This window comes from Thunnus albacares, chromosome 16, assembly GCF_914725855.1.
Source record: "Thunnus albacares chromosome 16, fThuAlb1.1, whole genome shotgun sequence".
NCBI classification, from domain to species: Eukaryota; Metazoa; Chordata; class Actinopteri; order Scombriformes; family Scombridae; genus Thunnus; species Thunnus albacares.
Genome location: NC_058121.1, coordinates 16,053,061 through 16,079,993, shown reverse-complemented (window position 1 = coordinate 16,079,993; position 26,933 = coordinate 16,053,061). Strand labels below are relative to the sequence as shown.

General features: G+C 40.9%; 1 protein-coding gene across 1 annotated transcript in view; it reads left to right on the top strand.

Annotated features, from left to right (window-relative positions):
* The window catches only part of nbas (NBAS subunit of NRZ tethering complex), a 160,688-nt gene that overhangs the window by 93,483 nt on the left and 40,272 nt on the right, over positions 1 to 26,933 (top strand). Inside the window, exons 42-49 of the mRNA XM_044376225.1 lie at positions 2,713 to 2,936; positions 3,202 to 3,312; positions 9,724 to 9,974; positions 15,008 to 15,348; positions 17,100 to 17,312; positions 22,347 to 22,549; positions 25,437 to 25,526; positions 26,143 to 26,320. Of these exons, the coding sequence (XP_044232160.1) occupies positions 2,713 to 2,936; positions 3,202 to 3,312; positions 9,724 to 9,974; positions 15,008 to 15,348; positions 17,100 to 17,312; positions 22,347 to 22,549; positions 25,437 to 25,526; positions 26,143 to 26,320 (1,611 nt within the window). The remainder of the gene's footprint in view (positions 1 to 2,712; positions 2,937 to 3,201; positions 3,313 to 9,723; positions 9,975 to 15,007; positions 15,349 to 17,099; positions 17,313 to 22,346; positions 22,550 to 25,436; positions 25,527 to 26,142; positions 26,321 to 26,933) is intronic.

Below are 26,933 nucleotides of genomic sequence, written 5' to 3'. Positions count from 1 at the left end.
ATGCAGCTTGGAAAAGGCAAAAGGATTCCTTGATGGGTACAGGGTTCTGACTGAAATATAATAACGCAGGAAATTAAGATGGAAAATGAGAGAGCAAATGAGAGATTTGAGACAGAGATGTAGACTTTTTATTTTTAAACTGTTCCCTCTCAAGCAGCATCACAGGAAGGAGGGAAGTACAGAGAAAAGAGCCTGTGGCAGCAGTGGAATAGCTAAAGGGGAGTTGGAGAGAGTTGGCTTCCTCCCAGCTGTGTAACATCACACTCTACCTAATGCAATTACACTTAACATACAGTTTATACATTCTTCCCTTTGATGAATGACTAGAAGTGGCTTTTTAAGATATTGGGAAAGAAAGTAAGCAAGTAATTAGAAAAGAAGAAGGGAAAAAAATTAGGAATTAGTGTTGGCTTTTCTTAATTTGCAGACAATTTGGATTGCAAAGAATACTTATTAGAAATATTCTACAGATTCTTTAGTAACAAGGGAGGAAGGCTAGAGAATTTAAGATATGCAAGAAAAAATACTGTTTGGAGAGGTGAGGGAGGATGTGGGGATACATCCAGAATATAATCCAGATAGCCTGAAAGGATAAAGACCGTAGATGAATGACAGAAAAAGTGAGAGAGAGAGAATACAAACAGCATTTCAGCATGAAAGCCTTATTTCAATGAAGTTCTTCAAACGTTGGCCTGTCCATCACACTACCAGCAGACTTTCTTCTCTCACTCTCTGTTCTCCCTTTTCTGTCATTCTTCCCTGTCTGAAAATGCTGTCCAAAATGGTGCCAGCATTAACAAATACCATCCTCCTCCTTCCTCTCCTCTCCTCTCCTCTCCTGTCTTATTTCCTCCCCCCTTCTGACGTCTTGTCCATACTCTTTTAATACTCTCCCCTTTCTACCTATTCTCCTCACTCTCCTTTCTGTCCTGCTTTTGAACTGTGAATCTGCCACCATGATTGCCACTAAGGCCACATCTAAGGACATACACATATACACATGCTTAGAGCAGGAAGAGATACACACACACACACACACACATACACACACATTTCCAGCAGCCATAATTACCTTATGCAAATAAGATCAACAAATAACCATCTCATCCTGCTGGGCGACAGCATATAAGATGCCAAAAACCAAATTCAGGAGCTCATTTAATTAGAACAGAGGTGATGAGAGCAATACAACATTCAGCTACCTCTCCCTGCGCATGACACTCAATCATAAATGTGTATCCACTGTCGAATTCCCCATGGGCCTGAATCACGGTAGCAATTATGGTTCTTGATACATTTACCCATATTTTCGAGGCATGCAGGAAAAAAGGCGCATATTGAATTGCCTGATTTAACTCAGGTGCAGCAGTCAATGTCTTCCTGGAAACAAAATTATAGAAGTAAGGCCAGGATAGTTGGCCTACCCCTATCCTTTTCTGCTGTTTTTTTTTTTTGAAAATTACAGCCATTTTTGAAAATAGCCTCATTAGTTTGTCACGGCAAAGCGGCGGAGGACCTGTGAAGTTTTAGATACCACACGCTGCAGGTTGTTTGAAGCTCAGTGTGTGACATGGTTTAATGATAAGCCTGAACGGAAGTTTGCTTTTGGTCAAACCTGGCTGAAACAGTGTAGCGCACCTCTTCTATCGCTCTATGGGAAAGGATTGCATTTGAAAGCAAATAAGGTAAAAATATGGTAAATAAGAAGTCTCACAAGTATGAAAAAGTAGTCAAGTTGTTGTTTATGGTGTAATATACATAAGGAAATATACCAAATAGGTATAAGGTGGGACACAAAGGAAGATCATGGTCAATATGAGAAACACAATATATACCACATTCTTTCAAAAATCTTTGATAACAGGACATTCCCATGATAAGTGATATATAGTGGTTTCTCTGTCCTCCTTCAATTTAATTCACTGCCCCGGGACGTTTGGATTGAACTTAATAGCATTAACCTGGTATTAACAAATATGTTTCCACTCCTCCTCAATTATTTCTTCTCCACTCCGAGCTAGTCTTCTACTTAATGATGAATCATAGGAGTAAGAAAGTAACAATGAATAAAAATTTAGCTTAGGAGTGATGCTGTGTTTTAGGTATAAAATTACATAACTGTAAATATTTTAAAAAGTGGGTATTGGAAATGTTATTTTATTTTCACTCCTCAAATATTGACAGCTTGACATTGTTATATACAACAATAAGTGTAGTGTGTAATTCCCGTTTCAGCACATTTTGTTTTGTTGTATTCTGTTCAATTCTTACCCAACGAATTTCTGAAAAAATTAAGAACCAAAACATTGTTGCTGTTAATTTTGCGGCACAATTATACCAATAGAAATTGGGAAACTGCAAGCCACCTCCATCATATGGCAAATACAATAAATCCAATCTTATTCTTCTTTTTTAAGTTGTTACACATTGTTTCATATTACCAAGAAAACATTTTGGAGGTTTCACACACACATGTAGATTCTGCCACATTTTGTTGGCAAATACTTTTAACATGCAGCCTATTGTAAAGCAAAGCACGATGCTTATTTGTGTTTGTAGTGGGCAGGATAATCATACTCAGGATTACCAAATTTGATCTTTAGCACAATATCCACTTTGTATCCTTTTACCCTGTGAGGCTACCAGCATGAAATAACTTATTCAGAAGGCTATTTGTTGTGTTAATGGAAGAATTATTCTCCCTTTTCATAGGCTGACCCAAAGGAGCTGATTCGATTGGTCACACAGCATGTGTCTGCATATTCGGGCTGGCCGGAGGAACTGCAGAAGTTGATCAGCCAGCTGCATGTGTACAACGAGCGACTGACGGACTTCACGCAGGCCCAGGTGTTACAAGGGCTGGGTCGTGGAGTGGATGTCCAGCGCTTCAGCTCCGACTCTGACTACAAGAAGGAGACCATCCTGGGCCTCACAGAGTAAGTAGGGAGGGGACCCAGGACCATGTTTCTGCAACTGAATGACTCATCTTGCTTTGTGTTTGGGTTAATGGTAATAATTATTAATTGTATATACACAGTAGGCACTGTAATGTACTGTAGTGTTTTATTTGGTTGGAAACACCTGCATTTTTTGTACCACATATGCATGTGAGTGGGAGTTATAGCTCTCTCTGCTTTAATGTGATAAAATTTGATCTTTTTTTTCCCCCTCCTCTCTACTTGTGTGTCTACATGTGTTTAGGACACTGGATGACAGCGTGTACAAAATCTCTGTGTCTCTGGCTAAGCGCTACAGTGTTCCTCTGTGGGAGGTCTACATGACTCACCTCGAGTTCCTCTTTACAGATAGCGGGTACATGCACACACTCACTCTCACACACACGCACTCACATAAATATACAAACACCATCACATAAGCTCTCCCAGTGCATTTTTCATCTTCTTTTACTTACTGATGTTTGCTATTTCACATCGTCTCATCAGTTTGAAATACTTGATACTTAAATGCCCCCTAAAATACATTTAAAACCAGCACTTGTGTTTTGATGAAGACACACATGTCGCTTACATGTACTCATGTATTCCCATGTCTGATGAGTTCTGTTTGTGTGTTGTTTTGTGTTCAATATCCGAAAAGTGTAATGGAAAAAAGGTGAATTTAAGTAGCACCACTGCCTCTGAGTTACAGCAAAACTTGCCAACATAAAAAGCATGCTTAAAACACCCCAGAGTAAATCAAACATGTTGTGAATGTGTGTGTGTTTGTGTTTTAGAGGGAGAGAGGATGTGTGTGTCAGAGTCTATTTCCATAATTTATTTGCTCTCTGACTTCATAGCCGGGGATGTGACCAGCTCTGCACCTTTCCTTGTTTTAATAGAATGCCTTTTCAGCAGAGCTGAGATGCGTGTGTGTGTGTGTGTGTGTGTGTGTGTGTGTGTGTGTGTGTGTGTGTGTGTGAGAGAGTTGTGCACACGTGTGTGCATCTGTGATAAATATCCTCCTGTCGCATTCCGATATAAGGAAATGGTGCATGGACTCCACTTAACAATAAATTACAACCAATACCTTCTTCAAACCCTACCACAGCTTCTGTGTGTGTGTGTGTGTGTGTGTGTGTGTGTGTGTGCGTGTGTGTGTATCTACCAAAATCTCTAGGTCACGACAAATCCTTGAAGAATATTGATACTATAATCTTGACTAGAAGCATCTGCAATATGTATATTGATTTAATGGATTGGTGGATGCTGAGAATAATAGAAATAGGAAAAAGATTCATACAGACAGAAGCCCAAGTGCAAGATGTAAGTTAGACATTTATTGATCCCTGTAGGGAAATTTGTTCTTTGAATTTCACTCATCCTAATTATTTAGGATGCTCTGAGAAAACAGTACTAATAAATTTTAATTTTTAATTTTTGTATTAATATTTAAAACCTGTCTGAGGGAACTGTAAGTACTCATCAAGCAATTTATTTTACTGTACAAAACAAAGCACCCTGACTAATTATACAATGATTGAAATTAATTCCAATCAAACATCACGCTGTTTCAGAAGGACACAACTATTATTATTTTTTATTGCATTTAACCGTGAGTATTAGGGGTATTGGATATAAATGCAGGGGGAAATTCATTGTTACTGAAATACATTGAAAGTTCATCCTGATATTGACCGAAGTGCTGATGCCACTATACTGTAGATATCTGCAGCAGATATGGTAATAGCATGGTCTGATGGTGACATATGGAAAAAAATGCAGAAATTTATTTCAGGTCAAATGAGTAGAAATATGCTGAGCGTTCATCGTTAAGTGTTTAAAAAAAAAATACAGGATGCAGCGAAAAGGTCTTTAGGTAGAGAAATACCCACAGAATCAGTGTGTGCAGAGAGGGAGGAGGGGAGGAAGGGCCAGATAGATGGAGGAAGAGGAGATGGATGATACAGCCAGAGTGTCCCTGAGACAGTCCTATTAACACAAAATAAACGTTTTAGAGGAATCAATGCGCTGCTAAACGCCACCTTCGTCAGCTGTTCTCTCTCTGTGTGTGTAGGTCTTTGTAGATGTACACAAGAGCCCTTTAGGGACATGAATTTCTGCCAGTTTTATCGACACTATAATGATGGCTATTAAAGCATTTAAATGACTAGATGACAAAAACAGAAAGGTGATGACGTGCTTCTCACAACTCACCTGTCAATTCAGTTGTACTCTATGTCCGTTTTCTTTGTGCTGTGAATGTCGTCCTCTGGCTCGAAACTAAACCATCCAGATTCATTTTTTAAAATATTTTGTTTGGCTTTGCCTGATCCAAACACGTTTCTGACTTTGTTCTGTTAGGTATCTGTGGTTTATTTCAGTTTCAGGCATTGTCTTTTTGTGCCTAATACTGTGTAAGGAAACAAGTTACCGGGGATGTTTTCATCAAAACATCAAGAATTTGTTACCAGTGTTACGTGTTAAAGACAGCTCACAACATAACCTGTCTTGCTGGGTTTGTTGTTGTAGGTCTTTTCAGGGTTTAGTTAATACATTTAGGTTAAATAAATCAAACCTGCATTACTTCAGGCAGTGCACACACAGATTATGTGTCCCACATCTGCTGATCCAAACAAAACAATCGTGTTTGACATTTCAAACAACACCACTCCAAGCTCCAAGCTAATCAGTTGCTACCCGTCACCGGCAGCTGCTGACCAGTTGTGCTGCTTTCTGTGTAGATCAATGTTTGCACATGATGAGAAATAAATAGTCTTTTGTGGTACCTTCTTCCCTCTGATTCACCCTCAACATGTGGTTTGCTTTGAGCCTAATGAGGACTCCTCAGAGAAGCAGGATGCCTTGGAATTCTGTGCCTGTTCAATCAAAACACACATCTGGCAAATAAAAGTTCAAATTATATCAGCAAATTGGCAGTGTTACATACTATACTGTGCAATCATAACTATTTGGCTCCGCAGCTGGCAAAGTGATATGACTATCTAGTCTGTAACACTGCCAGATAAGAACTTTTCTTGTTCTGGATCAATTGAAAGTGTCTCTTGCTCTCAGGTTTTTTGTTCCTGCCACTGCAAAAAGGCTAATCATTCTCTCTGTGATTCCTGCTGTGCCAGTATCAAAATACTGGTTGATATAGATCAAGTCGGTCCAAACGTCATCTGAACCTTACATCTAAGCTGCTCTGTCTACACCAGGCACTTTCTAATTTCACCTTCCATGGACCTTGTGGCATGCACATTATATCAATTCCTTAAGAACATTGTGAAGTGACTGATTTTCAGTATTGGGTAATTTCTAAAACTGACACTGCTTCTTATACATGATGATGTTGACATGCTGCAACTGTAACTGTCAAGCTGTCACCTTAAAATACATGCTGTTGTTTGCATCATACTGTCCTGGACATACTACATTTAAGTATTTCAATATTTATCTCATATTAAGCTACTGTAGGCATGTATCATGTTGCGTCTTCATTTGAGTGTGCTTAGTATCCTGATGAGTGGGAATGGGGATCGTGCTGTTGCTATGCACAGGTTAGGTACAGTGCATTCTGTGTTCAGCCGCAGTTGTTTTTCCGCTGTTGGTTCTGCCGTTTAAGGGTTATTGATGTGCCGTCCACAGAAACTCTACAAGCCTGGAGCATGACCATGACCTGGAACATGACTGTTAGCATGCTTGTTGAAGTCATAGGGGAGAACCACGAAGAGCAGTACCTGGATCGCTGAATGCAACTGTACTGCATTACATTTGGTTCACCAATGATTTCACTATTTCTGGCTGAACTGAATAGGAAGTTATTTTAGGCAAGACATGCCACATGCATGGCACTTGGGCAATCACGTTTGACACTTGGAACAAAGCAGTCAGTCCACTTATGCCATCAGCTCTTTATTTGCCCCGCTGTTCTAACTGCCTCATGTCACTGTTGACTGGCTGTGCTGCTTTTACTCTCCACCACCTTCTGATCTGGTACCTTATAAATCAAATATACTTGTGATACAGTCTTTAGTATCTTAAACTTGTTTAGAGAAGCTGTGATAACTTTGGTGATCTTTAATTTTTTAATTTGTTATGTTTTGCCAATTGCAATGCTAACATGCTTGACTAAGTTGCTCAACATGGTCAACCTTTTTATGCTTAACATTAGCATGTTAGCATTGGCATTGTGAGCATGTTAGCGTGCAGGTGTTAGCATTTAGCTCCACTAAGCACTGCTGTGCCACTACAGCCTCACAAAGCTGTTAGCATGGCTGTAGACTCTTAGTCTGGTTACTTTGCTATTGATAAAATTATTCATATACAGTGTACTTGTATGTGTACTTGTGCTGTGTATTTTATTCAAGATTATGTCTCAGGAATGTATGTTTTAATTAGCGTGACTTTGTATAGTGTTTCTGTAGGTGGGCTTGAGTTACTTGTACTGTAAACTGTACTCTTTGCTAATGATAATGCTAATTTGATCATCAGTGTCTGCAGATGGTGTGTGACTAATCAGTGTTCATGCAAGCTGGATATGAGTGTGTATAAATGTGTGACAGGAAACATAAACAAACTGCATCATAATGAAAAAGTAAATCACCTGTATGCCTCTCACTGTCCTTTTGAAAAGACAATTACAGTGTGCTCTTTTCCTGCACTGAATTCTACAGCACAAAAACATGTGCACAGCACAACCCCTTGCTGGACAGTAATTTGTTAACAAATTAGCCACACAGATCATAAAAAAATATAGTTTGCATAAATTCAAACAACAGTGACTTGCTGAATAATCATCACTGCTCGGCAAAAGCCCCCCTAGTGTTTAATTCTGGCTGTCTGATTATCAGGGCAATTAAATATGCCTCTGAATTTCATATGCGGCCTATTTTAGTTCGGACATGGTGGAAGAGACAACTAACAAAATATGATAATGCAGGATTGGGGGAAAAAAGTCCCCTTGAAGAAAGGAAGAATAGAGGGATGAGAGAAGAATAGAACAGCACAGAGGAATAAATCGGCTCCTCACTCTGGCTTTTGAAATGAACAAGAGGAGATTGTAATGAGAAGCTCCTGATATTACATCCACATGAACACAACAGAGATAGAGTGGGAAACTGTGTTGTGTACAGAGAGAAATGCCACCAAACAAGCGGGAGCACAGCAAGCGTGCAGTAGACTAGTAATAAAACCATCAGTGGGACAAAGAGATGCTGAAAGCCGAAGAGAAAAGGGAGGAGGTGCTCACAACCTGAGCAAAGAGAGAGCACTAAACACCTTTTTTTTTCACTGGATCGAGAAGGAAGACAGAAAGGAAATGACAACCCGGCTTTGAAGAACTACAGTAACACACTGCTGATGCTCAGCTAAAGCAGAGCTTGACATGAACGCTGAGCGCAATCCGGGCATCACATATTTTTTGCGTGTGTACGAGCATTGACGTTTCCTTGTGTGCACCTGTCATGGAAAACTCTTAACACTCCTCAAACAGTCGTACCTGGACAAGTTGCCATTGTTCTCTCGCCCATTGTTCTCTTGCCTTGATGCTTTCAGTCACTTTGGAACTAATGTGATTAAATACTGAAAGACTTTGATTGGGGTCTCAGGCTGCTTCTGTGATCGTGCACTTAGGTAAGAGACATGAGGGAAAGTGACTGAGAGAGTCTTTAGTTTGAGTCAGTTGTTCTGTTGACTCCAGTCTTATTAGAGTCCCTGTTGTGAGGATGATTAGTGTTATTTACATTATTGAGCTTATTGTCATTTGCTTCCACAGCTGCACTAATGCCACTTACTATGTTTTTTTCATTAGTGAAAGCCTCCCAGCTAGCTCTGATGGAGAACCCAGAGGAAACATTTTCCTCTTTGATGTTGTCCCGTTCTGACAGATAAACAGCCTTGCACTCACACTAACACTATCTTAGACATCCACAGATTGCTCAAAGCCCCTCAGTGACTAGCAGTAACTAGCTTTACCTCGCCTTCGCTGTTTCATTCTTTGTGTCTTTCCTTGTTTAACTTTTGTTTGCAGTTCTCGGAGGGTTTTTGTTTATCCCCGCTCCCCATCTCTCTCTGGTGTTTTGCTTGTGTTCTTTTCATTTGTCCTCTCATTCTTCACACCACCTGCTGCTGTTGACTTTTAGTTCTGTGGCAAGGCGTGTTTTTGAAAACAACTCGTGCGCAACTTGAACAAATCGCTAAAAAGGTTTCCATTCACTGAACACAACACTGATCACATCCTTCCTTCCCCCTTTTTTTTAACAATTTGTCCCCATTTTGCTTTTTTTATGTCAGAGCTGACCATCCTTAGCTGTAATCTGCTGCAGTTTCCAGAAATTACTTTGCAACCAAGTTGTCTCCGGTGCCGGTTGTCTTCTTCCTTTGATTTCCTGCTCATGAAATTCAGGGGGTTTTTTGTCAGTATTTCTGTCTTTTCTTATCTTTTTCAGGCACAGTGGCTACTGCTGCTATGTGAACTACTTAGATCTCGATTTGTTTTTTCAACCAAACTGCTGTTTCTGATTCCAGAAGCTTCAAGTGCTTCAAACCTTGTGTACCAATGGATATTTCCGTAGAGAAGACATATCTCAGACAGCAGGTGTTTACAACAGCAAATGTAAAAGCTTTGAACTTGGGATTGGCTGGATTATTGTTGTGTGTATTTATTGGTATGAAAACTTCATCAAGTATTACTTTCCATTTGAAATTGTCAAAACTATTCAGTTACATACACTTATGTATATCCTCTTCTCCTTTTTTCTCTGTTTATTTCCTCCCTCTCCTCCAGTCTTTCCACCAAGGATATTGAATCCCGGAGTGAGTCCCTTGGTCTGTTTGGCACTTTGAAGGGTAACCCTCAGGCCTTTTACAGCCACATGAACAAGTATGTTCTGCCCAGTGTGGAGGGAACAGACCTGGGCCGCCTGCTCTACTACTATACCTTATTAGACGCTGCAGGCTGTGAGCCCTACACTACCACCACCATCAAGCCAGACTCCCATGTCAAACTACTCAAGAAGCTTCAAGCTGTTGCCAATGGTAAGATAAACTTTTCTCTGTCGCTGTGATGCAGATGGCACAACTGCTGCATAACTAGAGGGTTGTTTAAAGGAAGGACAAAGGCAGGGATAATATGCCTGTTTTAGCACAAAAATGTAACCAGTTTGCATCTTAATTCCCCTCCCCGCTTTGCAGTATTATGATGAAGTCAGTACTGAATACAGCACTATTGAAAACATATTTCACTGTAATCAGTTAATAGTCTTTTGAATGATACAGTCAACTGTTCTTGCTTTTGAAAGTCAGTAATTCTCCTTATTTGTGAAAATCATCAACACAAGGGAGAGATTTCATGAAGAAAGGAATTAATTTGGTTGTTACACTCATTTGCTAAATGATGCTGTTTTCTGAGAAGTAAAAGGCAAAAACCTCTATTGTTGGTGCAAATCAACCACAAGCCTTTAATGTCAAGAAATCAAGTCCGATTTGCAAGACTCATGCCTTTTGGCCAGTCGATAACATCTGAAACACTGATGCTGTCCATTAGAATCTGAAAAAAACATTCAACAGCTGAATAAAACTGGCAAAAATGCTGATATTTCTCTCTGAATGACAGATGAAACACCTCTGGTGACATCCCCATACTTTCTGTTGTACACATATTATCTTTTATCTCTACCTCGTCTCGTCCTTTGATCTTCGTCCTCCTCTTTTTCTCTACCAGCTCTCATGTAAGTTTCCAAAATTGAAAAGTAGCAGGATTGAAACAGACAAAACTATTCACATTTTCCTGTAAATAACAAGGGAAGCACTCCGGCTTTGTGTTTCATGTAGCTGTCAATCTACCTGACACACCTAGCTCTTGAAACAGCAACAGCCTCGTAGCAAGGTGCTGTTTCCACTTAGATTTTTGTGGCACCACCCTTTCCAAGGACGTTATGGCCAGGTTGCAGCGTGTCACCGGCTCAGCGCTCAGTCTAGAGTACTCAAAGTTTGTTGTGTACATGTGGAGGTGGTGTCACTTCTCTGTGAAGTTCAGTAAAGGTCAACCGGGTGTCGTTTTCACGCCTCACTTCCTCCTTCTGCTCCTGATAACGCCACAGCTTTTACCGGTGACACGTGTCTCTGTTTAACATACATACACACACACATATATACACACACACACACACATACACAAATCACATACACACACATAAGCCTAGTAAAAAATGCACTTTATTTTAAGCTCACTCTTTCACTGCTTCATTTCAGTTTACTCATACACAATCACGGTGGCATGTCACTATATTTACAATTGACTACTCGCTAAGTTCCGACCTTTTTGTTACTATTGCTACATCTCAAGCTTTCTGTTCTCACATGGCAAAGTACCATGATAATGGTGGCTGATTTACTTCAGACAGAGATAAACAAAAGCAGCTTCTCATTTCTAGCCCATGACTGTTGATTTTGCGGGTTGAAATGAAGACTGTCACATGCAGATTTATCAGCTGTAGCTAGCCAACTAATTAAGCTAACATTAACTTCCTGAGTTGGTCAAAAACACCATCTCTGGTTAACTTTTTAATGCCTCCAGCTGACTAAATATGCACCTGGATACTGTGCTAAAAGACTGAGGCTAAAGCTGCATGTTGTAGCCAAAAAGGCAACATCCTCGCCATATGATGACCCATGCGGAAGGTGTGGAAGTAAAGAAACAACATTGTTCTTCCATTGCATAGTAGAGCTAATAAGTCCTGGTATTATACAGACGGGTGACAAATTAAAGGAAAAACAAGTACAGGCCTGAATGCTTAACCCCTACAGTGAGGGGATCCGGTGGCTCTGTTATGCTGTGGGGGGTATGTAGCTGACATGGTTTGGGTCCACTTGTCCCCTTAGAGGGAAGAGTAACTGCAAATCAATACAAAGTTGTTCTGAGTCATCACCTTCACCTTCCTATGATGAAACATTTCTGTCCTGATGGGAGTGGTCTCTACCAGGATGACAATGCCACAATTCATAGGGCATGAGGGGTCACTGAATGGTTTGATGAGTATGAAAATGATGTGAATCATATGCTATGGCCTTCGCACTCACCAGATCTCAACCCAGTTGAACACCTATGGGAGATTTTGGACTGAGGCAGCTCTCCTTACCACCATCATCAAAACACCAAATGAGGGAATATCTTTTTGAATAATGGTGGTCATCCCTCCAGAAGAGTTCCAGAGACTTGTAGAATCAATGCGAAGGCTGAGGAACCCCATTTTAGAGAGCTAATGTGTTAGGCAAGCTGGGCTATTCTGGGGTAATGCAGGCTGGCGTTGCTGCAGTGTAAACTTTACAAATCCAATAAAACAGCAGAGGAGCAAAAGAACAGAACCTATACTCTGTTACTGTCAGGACTGACTTTCACACAGTGGGTTAAGACTAGACAATGGATGTGTTTGCTGTGAACTGATCTTTTTCTTAAAGGGAAATTTCACCACTTTTTATGTGGCTGTCCAATCAGTGTTGAAGGTATATGTAGTCAATTGAAGCAATAAATTACTCAGTGTTTGCTATATTGAACGAGAAAGCTGAGTTTTCCCGCTTGTGGAGCTGTGCTGGCAGTGCCTACATGTACCCAGATGCATTGCACGCAAGCTTCTGACACCCAACCACCAAACCCACTCTGGCTCAAGAGAATACAGCTGAATATCCGAGTCAGGCAAAACACTGTAAAATGTATCCTCATCCATAACATCCTCTGCACTCATATTTTGGGGTGCCATTTTTGCTGTTGGAAATATAGCTAGTTTGCGATACAAGCGAAGAGAACAAAGAAGTTTTGTTTTTGAACAGCATCTAGAGCATGCCCCCTGGCTACCCAGAGGCAAAAGCTGAAATAGCCTGTATTTCTTCCTATCCCCTACGTCACCGTACATGTCAAACGATGGCACTGGTGCTGGAAGAACAACAGATTTTGCAGCTGCGGCCCAGAGACACAGACAACAACTGCAGGCATTTTTCACACTATATCCCTAATTCAGATAGCTAGAGATAATGTTCAAAATAGGCAAAATGGTCCTTTAATGTAACTTGAAACCCTGCAAAAAAAAAAAAAAAATTGTTTAATTGGTTAATGAAATCCTCCTTTGTCAAAGAAGTGAGGCTTAATTACAATTAAGTTAGTTAGCCAGACATGTTAACAATTGCGCATTACATTAGAGCAGATAAACACACTATTTAAACCATGCCTTACACTTTTGCGCTTGTCTTTTTGGTTTTACAAAGGCTGGAAAAAAACCTTCCAAACTCTTGGTCCCCAACTTGATGAAGCCCCATGCAAGGTGCTTTATCATGCATAGAAATCCAAAGCTTGACAGACCTGCTGTGCTTAGTTCTGCTTGCTTAGCTGTAATTGGACAATCCCCGTTCGGAGGAGGGGTTTAGCTAACAGTCATCTGCACAGCTGCAGCAACATTAACGCTACCAGACCTACGCATTAACACTCACACACATGCACATGCATACTGTCCACACCAAATGGATTATTACTGTATTAACACATATACTGACTTTGTGACACTTACAAACCAACACTCTCTGTGTGTCTCTCTCTTATATACACATACACAAACACTGTTAAAACCTAACCCACACTTCCACACTTGTTAAGCAAAAATGACACACCGGCTGTTGTGTCTCCAGGGCCACCAACTTTCTACTAACACTCTCCAACTATAAGACACACACACACTCAAAATGACTCATTTTAAGTCCTCAACAGAAGACACAAGACACACTCGTAGAAGCATTCAGACAGTGTAGAGACAGGTTGTGTGTGTCCGGTATTCATCACAATTTCAGACACAGTACCAGGTGACTGTCTGAGTGGGCTCTCCTGAGGAAGAGGCTGAGATGCTGCTTGGGTGTGGAAGAGATGGAGGCAGAGAGTAGAGTGGGTGAGGCAGGGGAGAGACAGACAGACAGAGAGAGAGTACATGTGTAAGTGTATGTAACTCTTATCTGCAGTTAAGTGTCCGTCTGGGCCTGTCTGAAAGTATTGTGCGAGTGTGTGCTCATAAGGGTTTTCTGTGTGTGTGTGTGTGTGTGTGTGCGTATGTGTGTGTTAGTGTGTGTGTGAGGAATCCCGAGCAGCGTTGACAGAGCCCTCCCCACAGGCAGACCCGTGTTAAATATTTAAAGCCCAGACAGGCTGTGGTGTTGCCACAGTAATGTGTCTGTCTGATAGCGCTGGAGACCAAGAGCACGCCACTAACTCTCTCTCTCACACACAAAACACACACACACACACACAAAGTACTGCAGTGGTAGGAGATATGATGCACACAGACAGATCCACAGACAAATTGTACACCTTTGCATGCAGACTGACAGCACCACTTTCACACGCAAGCTTTGTTGTTCATATCAACCTTTTAGCCTATTCTATGCAGCTGCTTCTGTGCATCTCTCTTGTAATGGAATATTGAGCATGCTGTGCATATCACTGTAATTATCCTGCAAGTGCCATATAGGTTGCACATATTATATGTAAAAACAGTAGAGTAGTATGTACTGTATACATAGTAGAAGGCATTTTCAAATAGACCTCTCATGTAAAGTGCCACATTCTGTGCAGGGAAGTGTGGAATATGCTGTTTGAATACGAGGCTACTCATAAGATTTAGCTGTTCTATTCTGCCTCGGCAAGTACATATATGTGCTAATACTGTATGCATGATGCCTAAAAATGCCTTTTGTTTTTTAGAGTGCATGTTATGTCTCCTGTATTTTAAGAGTAGCAGTAGAAAAAAGTTATTTTCAATGTTTTTTTGTTTTTTTTAGTATTTTCACTTGGAAACACTGGAGATGTGAGTCATACTCCACAATATGTCATAAATTTAATAGCGCAAAGTTCTACAGTACGTCATATGTGCAAGTGTATGTTATTATTATTATTATTTTTATATAGAAGTGGGTGAAATAGAAGGTTGGAGGAATGTATTTGTTATTATCTAAATGTCAGAAATGGTGATCAGAATAGCTTTTATGCGTAATTACATTCATTTTTTTTCAGAAAATTATTCTCTCTCTTGCAGGCTTGAACTACCGCAAGCTGACTGATGAATCACTGGATCCACTGGCTTCTCTTGAACCAGTTCTGACCAGTCAGAATGTACTGTCCATCTCTAAACTTGCCAATCGTCTTCCTGTTCCTGGTGGTGGAGGGGCAACAGTCTCCCCTAGCGGAGTCCATGCAGTATGGCTGAGAAAGCTGTTTTGGAAAGGAGACCCCCAATTGCTAAAAAGACCGCCACAGAGTGATCAAGACTACCTCCATGCCTATGACACCTGTGCCAAATACCTGGACAGGCTGGTCCCTGCTGACGCTATCAACTTCCTTGATAGCATTACCTTTTCCGCAGATGCAGCCAAACATGTAAGCCTAAATTGGACTTATTGCTCAGTTTTCCTTGAAAGCTAGCTGTCTCTTTAATATAGATTACTGTACACAGTGAAAAGCAAAGAAACAGAGAAAGCAAAAAGTAGTATGACACAGTTTGAAGAGGACTTTATTCTCTATAGCTGTCTCAGACAGGAACTAGTGGGAGTTGGGCAGACAGACAATTTGTAATTGCGGCACAGAAGGTACAGTAGTTGGTTCCAGCCAGCCACCCAGACACTATTCATATCGTGTAAAGGGAAGGATTGTGGGGATTTCCAATCACTACATCAAACTGTCGTATTCTTCACTCCATACTCTTCATCGTCTGACCGGCCATCTCTCATTTCCCTGGCTCAATTTTTTGGAACGTCAAAAGCCCTTTTCCTCATTTTAAATACATTATTCTGTCCACATCCACACTCTGTCGCCTCAAAGCACATACCAGTCATGATTTATAAAAGAAATTATAAAATTGCACAAGAAATGTCAGCCACATAATTACAGCACTCTGAAAAATTGTCCTGCAGAGGAGTTAAAGTGCCTCGGTGCACCTTATCAATAGCAGCCCACTGTTTTTTTCACACAGGCACACTACCACCCCCACCCAACCCCCCGCCAGACCTTCCATTTTTGTCTTATGCCCCCTCTCTTCTCCTATGACTCCGTGAGCGCTAATTGATACCTCTCCACTTCAGAGCCAATTAAACTCCAATTCCCGGCAGGCACTGTTTTCCCACTGTGCTTTTTAACATGCAGATTACCTCTCAGAAACCCGCTGTCAGCTCCCTCTGCCCTCTTTCTCTTTCTCTATCGTTTTTGAATCCTCACAGGGAAAACCTTGACCCTTCTCACTGTCGGGCCTTTCACGCCCCCATTGCCCCCCACATCCATCTCCCACAATGCCAACGGGTGAGATGGATGGCTGGGACTTATCTTACCTTCTACTAGACGTATATTTTGAAGGGAAACGGAGTGTGTTGGCATTTTCCCCCCTCTGAAGTATTGATCTTCAGATCATCCTCCCTTGCTCAACCTCCAGCTTGTTTTCAAACCTTGCCCAAGGCTTTGACTGATGTTGGCTGTGAATGCCCTCATATATCTGGCTCTATAAGATGCATACAGTATGTACACACTCACGCACAAAATGCATGTACACACTTACCTATGGAAGACATTGTACAGGTTTGTCAGGAAACTCCATTTGAGTGATCATCCTGTTCTGGCGGAGAAAAGTGCTGACAGTTTGAGTGAAGATGTCTAGCAAATGCAGAACTTAGAGTAACTGTGTCTGAGAATGTGGTTGAGGTAGCTGGAAGTGTGAAGTTGGGTGATTCTTAAGTGTATCCTTGGTGTGAATGTGTGTGTGTGTATGTGTGTGGTGCTTTTCACTGCCTGTGTGCTTTCATGCAAGTGAGTTAAACCTCCTACAGCCAAAGGCCTTCTCTTTTCCCCATGAATGACTGGTGAACCTGCTCTCACTGAATAGAATCAATTGTACCAGGCTGGCAGCTATGATCTCTCTCACTTACTCACTCACACACATGCTCCTCAAGTTCCTGATGGTATTTTGGTGCAGATGAATTGTCTCTCTTTAACATGTGAAGTTTGAAATTAATGTACATAACCTGTGCACTTCTCTTTCCTTCCCTTTGCTCAATTTGACCCCACCCCCTCCCGAATGTACTTTCCTCATCCCCTTCCTCCACCTCCTTCTATTCCCTCCATCCTCTCTATTCTATCTCCAGCTGAGCATCCAGGCGAGGTCGGAGGTGATAAAGCGAGCCACCAAAGCCCTGCGCCAGCTGGGTGAGAAGAGCAGGAAGAGAGGAGGTGATGGTGAAGGGACGGACCCAGCAGGGATGACTTTTGATGAGGCTCTAGCACACCTGCAACAATCACAAGCCCACCTGGACACTCTGAGCCATGCCTTCATTCTGTCACTCAAAGACAGCCAGCAGGTAGACCCCATCTGCCAGCCTTTTAATCCATTTTATTTTTGAGAGTGAGAGGTACTACTTTTTGTACATGTGTGGTAAATGATCACTAAAAAGTTCATTATACTGTAGATTTAGACTAGTAATCATCTACACGGAGCACATGGTTAATTTTGGTATCTTTGTCCATGTTAATTAACAGGCAAATTGACCAATCAGCCAATCAACAAAAGTCTTTTTATTTACTGACTTATTCACAACTATTCAAGACACACAAACACGCACACATGTGCACACACACACAAAAACATACACTTGATCACTCTCACATCCCAGTCTCTTGCCTGTTTATGAGGTCACCTTTATTTTGACATACAGATTGTGTGTGTATGTATTTTGTCTGGGGATGTCTATATCTGTGTGTGTGTGTGTGTGTGTGTGTGTGTGTGTGTGTGTGTGTGTGTGTGTGTGTGTGTGTGTGTGTGTGTGAATTGTGTATTTCCAGGGTGGTTCTGCTCGACTAAGCTCTTCCCAGCCTCACTGGGACCAGTCAAGGGTATATTAATGTAAATCTATGGGCTGCTGTTTCAAATGAGCCCTGCCGTAAGGCCGTATATACAGTATGTACATCATGCTGTATCTCATTAAGCAAAGTCACACTGACTTACCCTGCTGTCACCTCCCTGTGGCTGTGTGTGTGTGCGGGCATGCACAAAATGAATGTAGGGGTAGAGGGCAGAGACATTATGATTTGGCGAGCTGAGTGTTGCTATGCGACCATGAGATACTCATGAAAACTGGTCATTTCTGACCCCCACACTGTGCAAGTTAATAATGTTTAGCCCCTGTTTTATCTGCGTTTAAAAGCGCATACGCTCCATAATAGAGAAGAAGATACAAGCATTACAAGTCATAGCTGTAGGCTAAAGTCACAGGTGCGCACACACAGACACACACACATACACTGCAACCTCTACAATGTAACTTCCCCTCCACTGGTGCAGGAAGCGATTTTATCCTTGGAGATAAATAAAAAGGATATAAGAACCAGGAAAGGGCAGATAGGTAGAGAAAGATAGATAGAAGGAGCCCTGTAGGCTCTGTTTGGCTATACTGTGGTCATTTATCAAGTGTACGTGACCAGCTGCTGGGAATTATACTGGATTGTAGAGGAAGACACCACAGGCGCCTTGACCTGTGATGAGGACAGCAAATTACACATTACAGATATTGTATATGGTACAGTGAAGAAATCCTGGCTCCATAAAATATCTCTTGAAAAGATAATGACAGTTTGTTTTGCTGTGGACAAATGTGTATATGAATTTATATTTCTGGAGTAAAACCTTCCCATATTCCTTGGGTACAATGAATCAAATACTGTGTATGATTTTCATACTGATTATGAAAATCATTCCAACGATGATTATATGCTTCCAAGTGAAACAGCAGGCAAAATTACCACTATTGCTACTTCTAAACAAGAATTTGTGGTTTTATTCCAGTATCTTATCGTACCAGAATGTACTGCATATCTATCCATCTATCCTTCCATCGATTGATTTCCTTGGCTGGTAAGAGTAGCCCTGGATCTGCCCCAGACTTTCCTCCTGGTCTCTCATGCCCACAACACCTGTAAAAGGAAGCAGCCAAATGGAATCCCAAACAACCTCAACTAGCTACTTTCAGTGAAACCAGCTACCCTGCAGAAAAGCCTCATATCTCCCACTTGTATCCTTGATTTCTCTTTCATTATCCTAAACTTGTGACCATACTGTAGGTGAGGATTGGACCAGAGAAACTGAGAGCCTAGTTTTGTAGCTCAGCTCTGTCGTCACCACATCCAGTGCCCCTCACTGGTGCTCAAACTCTTGATCACTCATGAATAACACCCAAAGATACCTTTGCTCTTCAACTTACGGCAGGTACTTCCCCTCATACCTATACTGAAAGATGTACATTTTACTGAGAGGCAACCATGGTCTCAAACCTCGGCTAGCAGACTGTGTGACACCCTGCTGCAGACTGCTGCAGTGCATATCAGAGATCAAAATGAAGCCAAAAGAATCATTATTATCCACAAAAAGCAGTGATTCCACCCAAATGTTACCAAATAGACACTCTTCCTTGATATTCTAACTATGAATATAAGATGAACATCATATATCTGGAATATATGATAGCCATAAATCATGAATATCATATCAGGAATATCATACATCATATGAATATCAATATCCTGGCCTGAATTTCCTGTCTATGAATATTGCAAACATGAGAGGTGACAAGGGGCACCCTTGTCGGCGTCCATTGCCAACGCTGATTGTTCTTGACTTAATGCCAGGAATGTTAATGTCTTGCACGAAGTGTATAGGGAATTAAGGAAAGCACCCCATACCCTCCCAGAACCTCCCACAGCATACCTTGGGTTCAAAGTTTATACTGTAAGCATTTTCCAGATCTAAAAAAGATAATGTAGACTGGTTTACCAAATTCACAGGCCCCACATATATATATTGTTGGATCTCTGTAAATTAAAGAGTATGGTCTTGACCTGCTCTATGTGAAAAGTGCCCTGAGATGACTTTTGTTGTGATTTGGCGCTATATAAATAAAAATTGATTGATTGATTGATTGATATCTGAGAGAGGGTAAATAGCCGGTTTCCAGACCCAGGGTCACTGTTTTTCATGTCCATGTGACATAATAGCCAGACAAAATTACATTTCAGGGTGAATCCGCCCAGCCATTGTGACCATGGCGACACTAATTTCCATTTACATGTCAAATGTGTTTTTTCTTTTCCAAGAAACCAAAGTGGTACATGATACAGCACCTGTACAACAGCTGTTCTTCAAAACCTTGCATTACTAGCAGTATTGTGCATCTAGTTTCTTTGAAACATTTCACACCCCCTGGTTTTCATTCTGTCAGTAGATTCAGACTTTTTTTGCCCATTGCTATTTCTCCATTTACTCTGGAGTTGCCTCTGTCAACCAGTCTTGGAAGACCTTTATCTCAAGCCTCTTGGCAGCTTTCATCACCTCTAGTGTCAACTAGTATATTCTTCTGTTGGTGCAGTAACATTTAGTTTTAACGTACCCTACCTTGGGAAAATGTTTGGACCAAGTTGACAATTCCGTTAATGGATGAAGAACAACCACTATGAGTTGTGGAAATTTAAGATGAGATCATTTTGGTGTACAAAGAAAATTGCAAATAATTAGATTAAGATAGTAGTAGATTCTATGTTAAGATAAGATAAGATAAGCCTTAATTGTCCCAGAGGGAAATTTGCCATGGACACACAATGCTGCTGTTGTACAGTAGCACATAATTTAACTGTATTACACTTCATGCATCTCTTAAATACCTAGAAAAAAAAGTGATTGTACAATAAATTACCCAGGATAAATACTAAAAATCAATACTCCCAACTAACGAAGCATTACTGATAGAAACATACAGACGTTACCGTTGTTCAAGTTCCTCATCCTAAATCCTGATAATTCACAGGCACTAACACAAACACACATACACCAGACCAGATACCATTTCTGACTTTTTCCAGGGTGAGAATCTCAGCCTTTTTATTGGAAAGGAGAAAAATCAAATCAAATCAAATCAAATCAACTTTATTTATATAGCACTTTACACACAACACAGTTGATCCAAAGTGCTTCACAGCACACAGAGAGGAAGACAAAAACAAAAGAAGGGAAAAAAAGCCGTGTACCCATAACACTTTGTCCTGGATCTCAGGACAGACAGAAGTCTTTGATCAGACGATCTCAGTTCTCTGACAGTGTGATATGGGGACAGGAGTTCTGTAATGTAAGAGGGGGCAAAGCTGTTTAACACCTTGTAAACAAACACCAGGATTTTAAAATCAATTCTGTAGCTAACAGGCAGCCGGTGTAGGGAGACAAGAATGAGAGTAATATGCTCCTTCTTTTTGACCTTGTCAAAACTCTCGCTGTTGAATTTTGAACTAGTTGGAGACAGGATAAACAAGACAGAGGTACAGAGAATTGATCTGAGTTTGGAGATGATACGGAGCTATATGAAGCTTAATTTTACAACCTGAGTGACTTGTTTGTCAAACTTCTATTCTGAGTTGAAAATGACTGCATGTGATTTAACAGAGGGAGCAAATAGGCCAAAATCAGGAGAAATAATGATGGTCAAATGCTGTGGTCCAAATAAAATAACTACTTCTTGTAGTTATTAGGCTCTAGGGGGAGGTAGGTCTGTGTATCATCTGCATAACCGTGAAAAGAAATGTTGTGTTTTTGAGTAATGTGACCTAGGTCTAGGAGCAATAGGACAGAGTATTTACCTGAGTTAGCAGCTAGAAGGAGGTTATTATTCAGTAATGCAGATTCAGTACTGTGAAGAGCTCTGAAGCCAGATTGGAATTTTTCAAAAATGCAGTTTTGAGCCATGTGGGAGTTTTTTAAAAATTACTTTTTCAAGGATTTTAGAAAGAAAAGGGAGTTTGGAGATTGGTCTGTAATTTTTGAGGACTGCAGGGTTCTGTTTTGCTAAAAGTTGCCAGACTACTGCATGTTTGTAAGATTGAGTAAAAACAAGGAAAGAAGAGCAGGACAGTACAAAGGACAAGCAGGTTAAGGCCAGAGCCACCCTCTGGGTTAATACCTGTAGAGAACGTAGCACCCAACAACAAACTTAACTCGCTAAAATGTTTTACTTCCCACACCACACTTATCTCCTTAATCTCACTTTCCGGTGCACTCCTTTCACTCACTTTATCTTTTCTTTGATTTCTGTCACTGAAATCTAGTGTATTTTTTCTGTCTTTTGTCTTTTGGAGACTCTTTCCTCTACTATCTTGCATTATTATTTATTTGTCACTATCTGTCTTTTCGAGATATTTTAGAATTTTTGATTAAGGTTGTGAACCTGTATAGTGTTGATTAGTCTTGTACTTTTCTTTCTGTTGCTCACTGTCTTTTTTTCCTGTAATATTTTCCCTGTCTGGTAAAATATGTTGGCTCTACCATACACCATCACTCTTGTTTTGTTTCTTTATTCCAGGAACAGCTGCAGGCTTACAGTCAACTATATGATTTGTCCCGATCCGAGAGGTCAAAAGTACACGAGCTGGCAGTCACCATGGCAACTGATGGGCAGCCTCTGGAGCGCATTGAAGAGCTTCTGCGCTTGGCCGTGGGATCCCTGGACATGTCTGTCAAAAGTGTGCTCCATGATGCAGTGGAGAGAGTTGTGGCCGCACTCAGGTATTTGTCTCTCTCCCTCTGTTGGCTCTGTCTCTCCGTAACATGAGCTGTAGGAAACACAAATTCAATAAACAGCACAAACTCAAAGGTGATCCTTGTCAATACACATGCACAATACCTATGTGCAAAATGTTCCCATTGAGAAACTTTACACTGTAATTTCTCACAGAACACTGCTAAATACAGTACTAGTGTCAACTATTAAGTACAAAACAGATTGCAGGTCTATGACAGTAATTTAACTTCTAAGTCTAGATAGCCTTGGTCAAATAAGAACATAATTTCCTTTATCCACTTGCCTATATAGAGAAGCTGGTTTAAGCTTAACTCAGTGTACTACCAAACCACTACAATTGTATTTTCTAATAGCTACCAAATTCTTCACCATATTCTTGCTGAAATCACAACTCCTCCCCCTGCTTTAGGGGTCAGAGAGCTTTAAAGTTTATCCCTGTCAGTTTTACAGAAATCAGTTAATAATAGGACAGCACCGAGAAAATTACACTGTTGGAGGCCCGTGCACTGTGTGCCACCAAAGACATCACCCACTGTGGCAAACCTAACGAAGGCAGGAGGAAAATCAAGTCGTCAGATTGGTACATGTAATTCCTCTTTTGCTTATTTTAATCTCTTTTACATACTCGGTTGCACCTTGTCAAACAACATTATCATCCACATGTATCGCCTCCATACCTGTCTGGTCACATTCCATACATATGTATGTAAAAATATATGTATCTTTACAACAAGTGAGATTAAGAGAAGGCGGGTATCTATATCCACCTCAAAGCGGGCTACATCATCATGCATATTCTGAAATATTGAAGGACACCTCCTGAACACACCACCTACTGATCTCTGTTGGTTGTTATCGGAAAATTTACTGTATGTGTGGCCACTTTGGGCTCAGCATGTTGGTGGGAAAAACACTGTCAAAACAAATGCCTGAAGTGCTGAATTGAATCTACAGTGGCTGCCTGTGGGAGTTGAGCTCACAGCATTTTATTGGTGTCTTCCTGCTCCCTGCATTCAAAACGAAGTGAGAGATGATTCACTCCGACATTTCTGCAGAGCTGCTGGAATTTAGGGCCTTCGAAAATGCTCGAATATTACACAGCTTAATATCCACAAACCAAAATTTGGATGTTTTTCGAATTTTGATTATTGATGTTGCTTAAAAAAAAAAGAAAACGAAACCCATGATAGCAAGTTCCTTTCATTTAACATGCACAGTTTTTTATGTTTGTCCTTTTGTTGAAGAACCTTGTGAAGTGATACTGACAGACCAATGAGCCAGGTTTTACTAACAGGGGTAGATATCACCAGGCCATCTGATTGGCTTGATAAATGAATGCCAATCGCCTTGATTATATTCCTGCCTCATTTCCTGCTTCTTTATGGCTGCTCAATGGCGCATGGTGCAGATAGATGGCACCTGCATTTGCACACACACACACACACTCACACACCAGAAAATGCTTATGCACATGCACAGACACTCACACATTTGTAGTTAAGTAGACATGTGGACACTATGCCCGATGAACACACACACACACTCACTCAATACACACACTTTTTCTACATGCGCACACTCTTCCCCTTTCTCTGATTCATTATCTCCTTATAATTAATGCAGCCTGATACAGCTGTTCCCCTCCAGATCTCACTGTGCTCCCACACTAATACACACACACACACACTCAGTCTGCGTCTGTGTGTGTGTGTGTGTGTGTGTTGGGTGCAGCCTTATGTATTCACTGGAGGTTTTCTTTCCCTTGAATGTGTCACTCAGTGTTCTTGCATATGAATATCCCCTTATGCATTCAAGCATGAGTATCTGTGTGTGTGTGTGTGTGTGTGTGTGTGTGTGTGTGTGTGTGTGTGTGTGTGTGTGTGTGTGTGTGTGTGTGTGTGTGTGTGTGTGTGTGTCCGTTGTTGCAGGGGCTTCCTGAAGCATTGTGTTTGGCAGGGATGAATGAGCTGGTCTTGTTTTTGGTTTTCTTGAAGCCTTCAGTCTGATGCAGCAGGCATACCTGAGCCTCTCACTAATGGCCATCTTTTGTATCTGTCATAACTATTCTGTGTTTGTGTGTTGTTGTGTTATGAGCTTTGAAGAGAAAATGTAAGTGGTAAAATGCAATAAAGAAAATGCTGCGTCGTCTTTTCACCTTTCGCCAGATCATTTGTATGTTGTATGCATGTGTGTGTGTGTGTTGTGTATGTAAGGGCTTGCGTGTTTGTGTGTGTGTGTGTGTATGTGAATGCACACGAGCCCAGCAGCAGCAAAGTGGAGTTGAGTCAGGGGAAATCACCCTTTTTTTCCCCTTTCTGTCTTTGTGAAGAATGGCCTTCCTCTTGCAACATGCACTACAGTACACACACTCTCTGCAGCATTACCCACAGCCACACTGGGAAATACACTAAAATGACGCTGCAGAAAGATCACAAATTTTAAACACCCTTTTAAGCGCACCTACAGTATTATTCTGTGCCATTATCACTGACACCTCATTTGAAAAGAGAAACCTCTTTTATCAATGTTAAATGATTAAATTAATATATATTCTGGTGAATTTCTCCAGCATCGTCCCTGGAGCCTGTGAACTTGTACTGTTGGAGACAGTTTTTAAATGTTTTTCTGTTGCTTCGTTTCTCTAGGACTGAAAATAATTTCATGATAGTTCATTTTTACAAAGCTGCCTTTGCTTCAAACATTTTAATCGCTGCCAGACACGTTTTTAACTAACACTGTCCCTGAGAAGAAAGCCTTTGATTTCCTTTTTTTTCTCTCACCAGTTGTCCCTCGACATTGTGGTAATTTGAAAATCTTATCTTAATTAGCGCATTATGTAAGATGATTGTGGTGATGTGGTTTGTTTTTCAGTGGAGACCCAGACACCCTGACAAATTACCCACAACCCCTCAGGGTCTTGGAGGCCATGGTGACCGCCGTGCACAACAGTGTGCAGAGTGGGTAGGTTACGTACGTCCACTCACACACAGACACACAAACCACATGGATATTAACATATACTGTATTTGTAGAGACTTACTCTTGGTGACATTTATTTCTTTCCTTAAACTAAATTGTTCTCATAGAGCAGAGGATCAGATGAAATGCTTGTGAATCAAATAATTCACAAGCATGTGTACATAAACTAAAATAGTGTTATTTTTTTGAGTCATACATAAATCAAACAAGCTTCAAAGATGTTTCTCCACTTCTGTCACTCTCTCTTTACACTCTGCCTCTTTTCAGCTCTATTAAAAGTCTGAAATTAATACGTGCAGGGTGTCTAATGCCAGAAAAATGTTAGGTAGTTAAATCAACAAGAATCACCTGCCAAACTGCCTGCTAGCTTTTTTTGAGATGACAGCATTTTGACAGAACTGGTTTTACCCTAGCCTGCTCTTTGTGACCATTAGCCAAACAAATAAAAATAATCAAAATTTTTTTATACACAAATACAGCAAAAAAATTGAAAAGAAAACCAAAAACTTCAACACCTACTCTCTCTATCTCTGTCACCTCATCTCTGCCTCACTCCTGCTATCTGACCGCCGTCGTTCTCACCCTCCTCTTCTCACAGCATGGTGACTTCAGATGACCTGCTGGCGTGGCTGCGTCCGTTCTGCGGTGACGCGTCACTGCCTGTGCGGCCTCGGATCGACGTGCTGCAGATCCTGGAGAGTAACTTCAGCCTCCGGGACAGTGATGTTCGTCTTCTGCTGCTCTACAGAACTCAGGCTGTTCTCAAAGACAGAGAGGTAACGTGCTCAGATACCTGTCCCGCATACATACACGTATGACTCATAAGTCCCTTACTAACATAGTGTGAATTTGAGAGATGTTAAGTATACATTACTTGAGGAAGAACTTTAATCTCAAGTACTTTAAAACGGAGCCCTGGTACTTGATCTGAAGGAGGCTACAGATGTCTGGATTTTTTTTCTTTCCTTTTCTTTTCTTCAAGGTCATAACATCAAATAGAGGGTCATAAATTTTGAAAAGGCACGGGGAATTGATGGGCGGAGAGATGAGATAAGTGGAAGGAGAAGAAATGGGGTTGTGAAGACATGAAGGGGATAGATAAATAACTCAATCATCCTGCCATGAAACATATGAATGTTGACATGTGCCTTCCCATCATGTAACATTATGGACTTGGGCTGTAAAAAGATAATTTTACTGCTGGTCACAGGGATAAATAGGAGGAAGGAGCTCTTTCCTGATTTAAATGTATTCCATGAATTACTAGCATGTGTTTCATAAGCCAGAAGTTAGTCAGATAAAATGATGTTGCTCTTTATTTAAATCTTTATAGGAGGAAATAAATGTTAAATCTCAGGATGTAATTCACTCATGTCTTTCAATGATTGC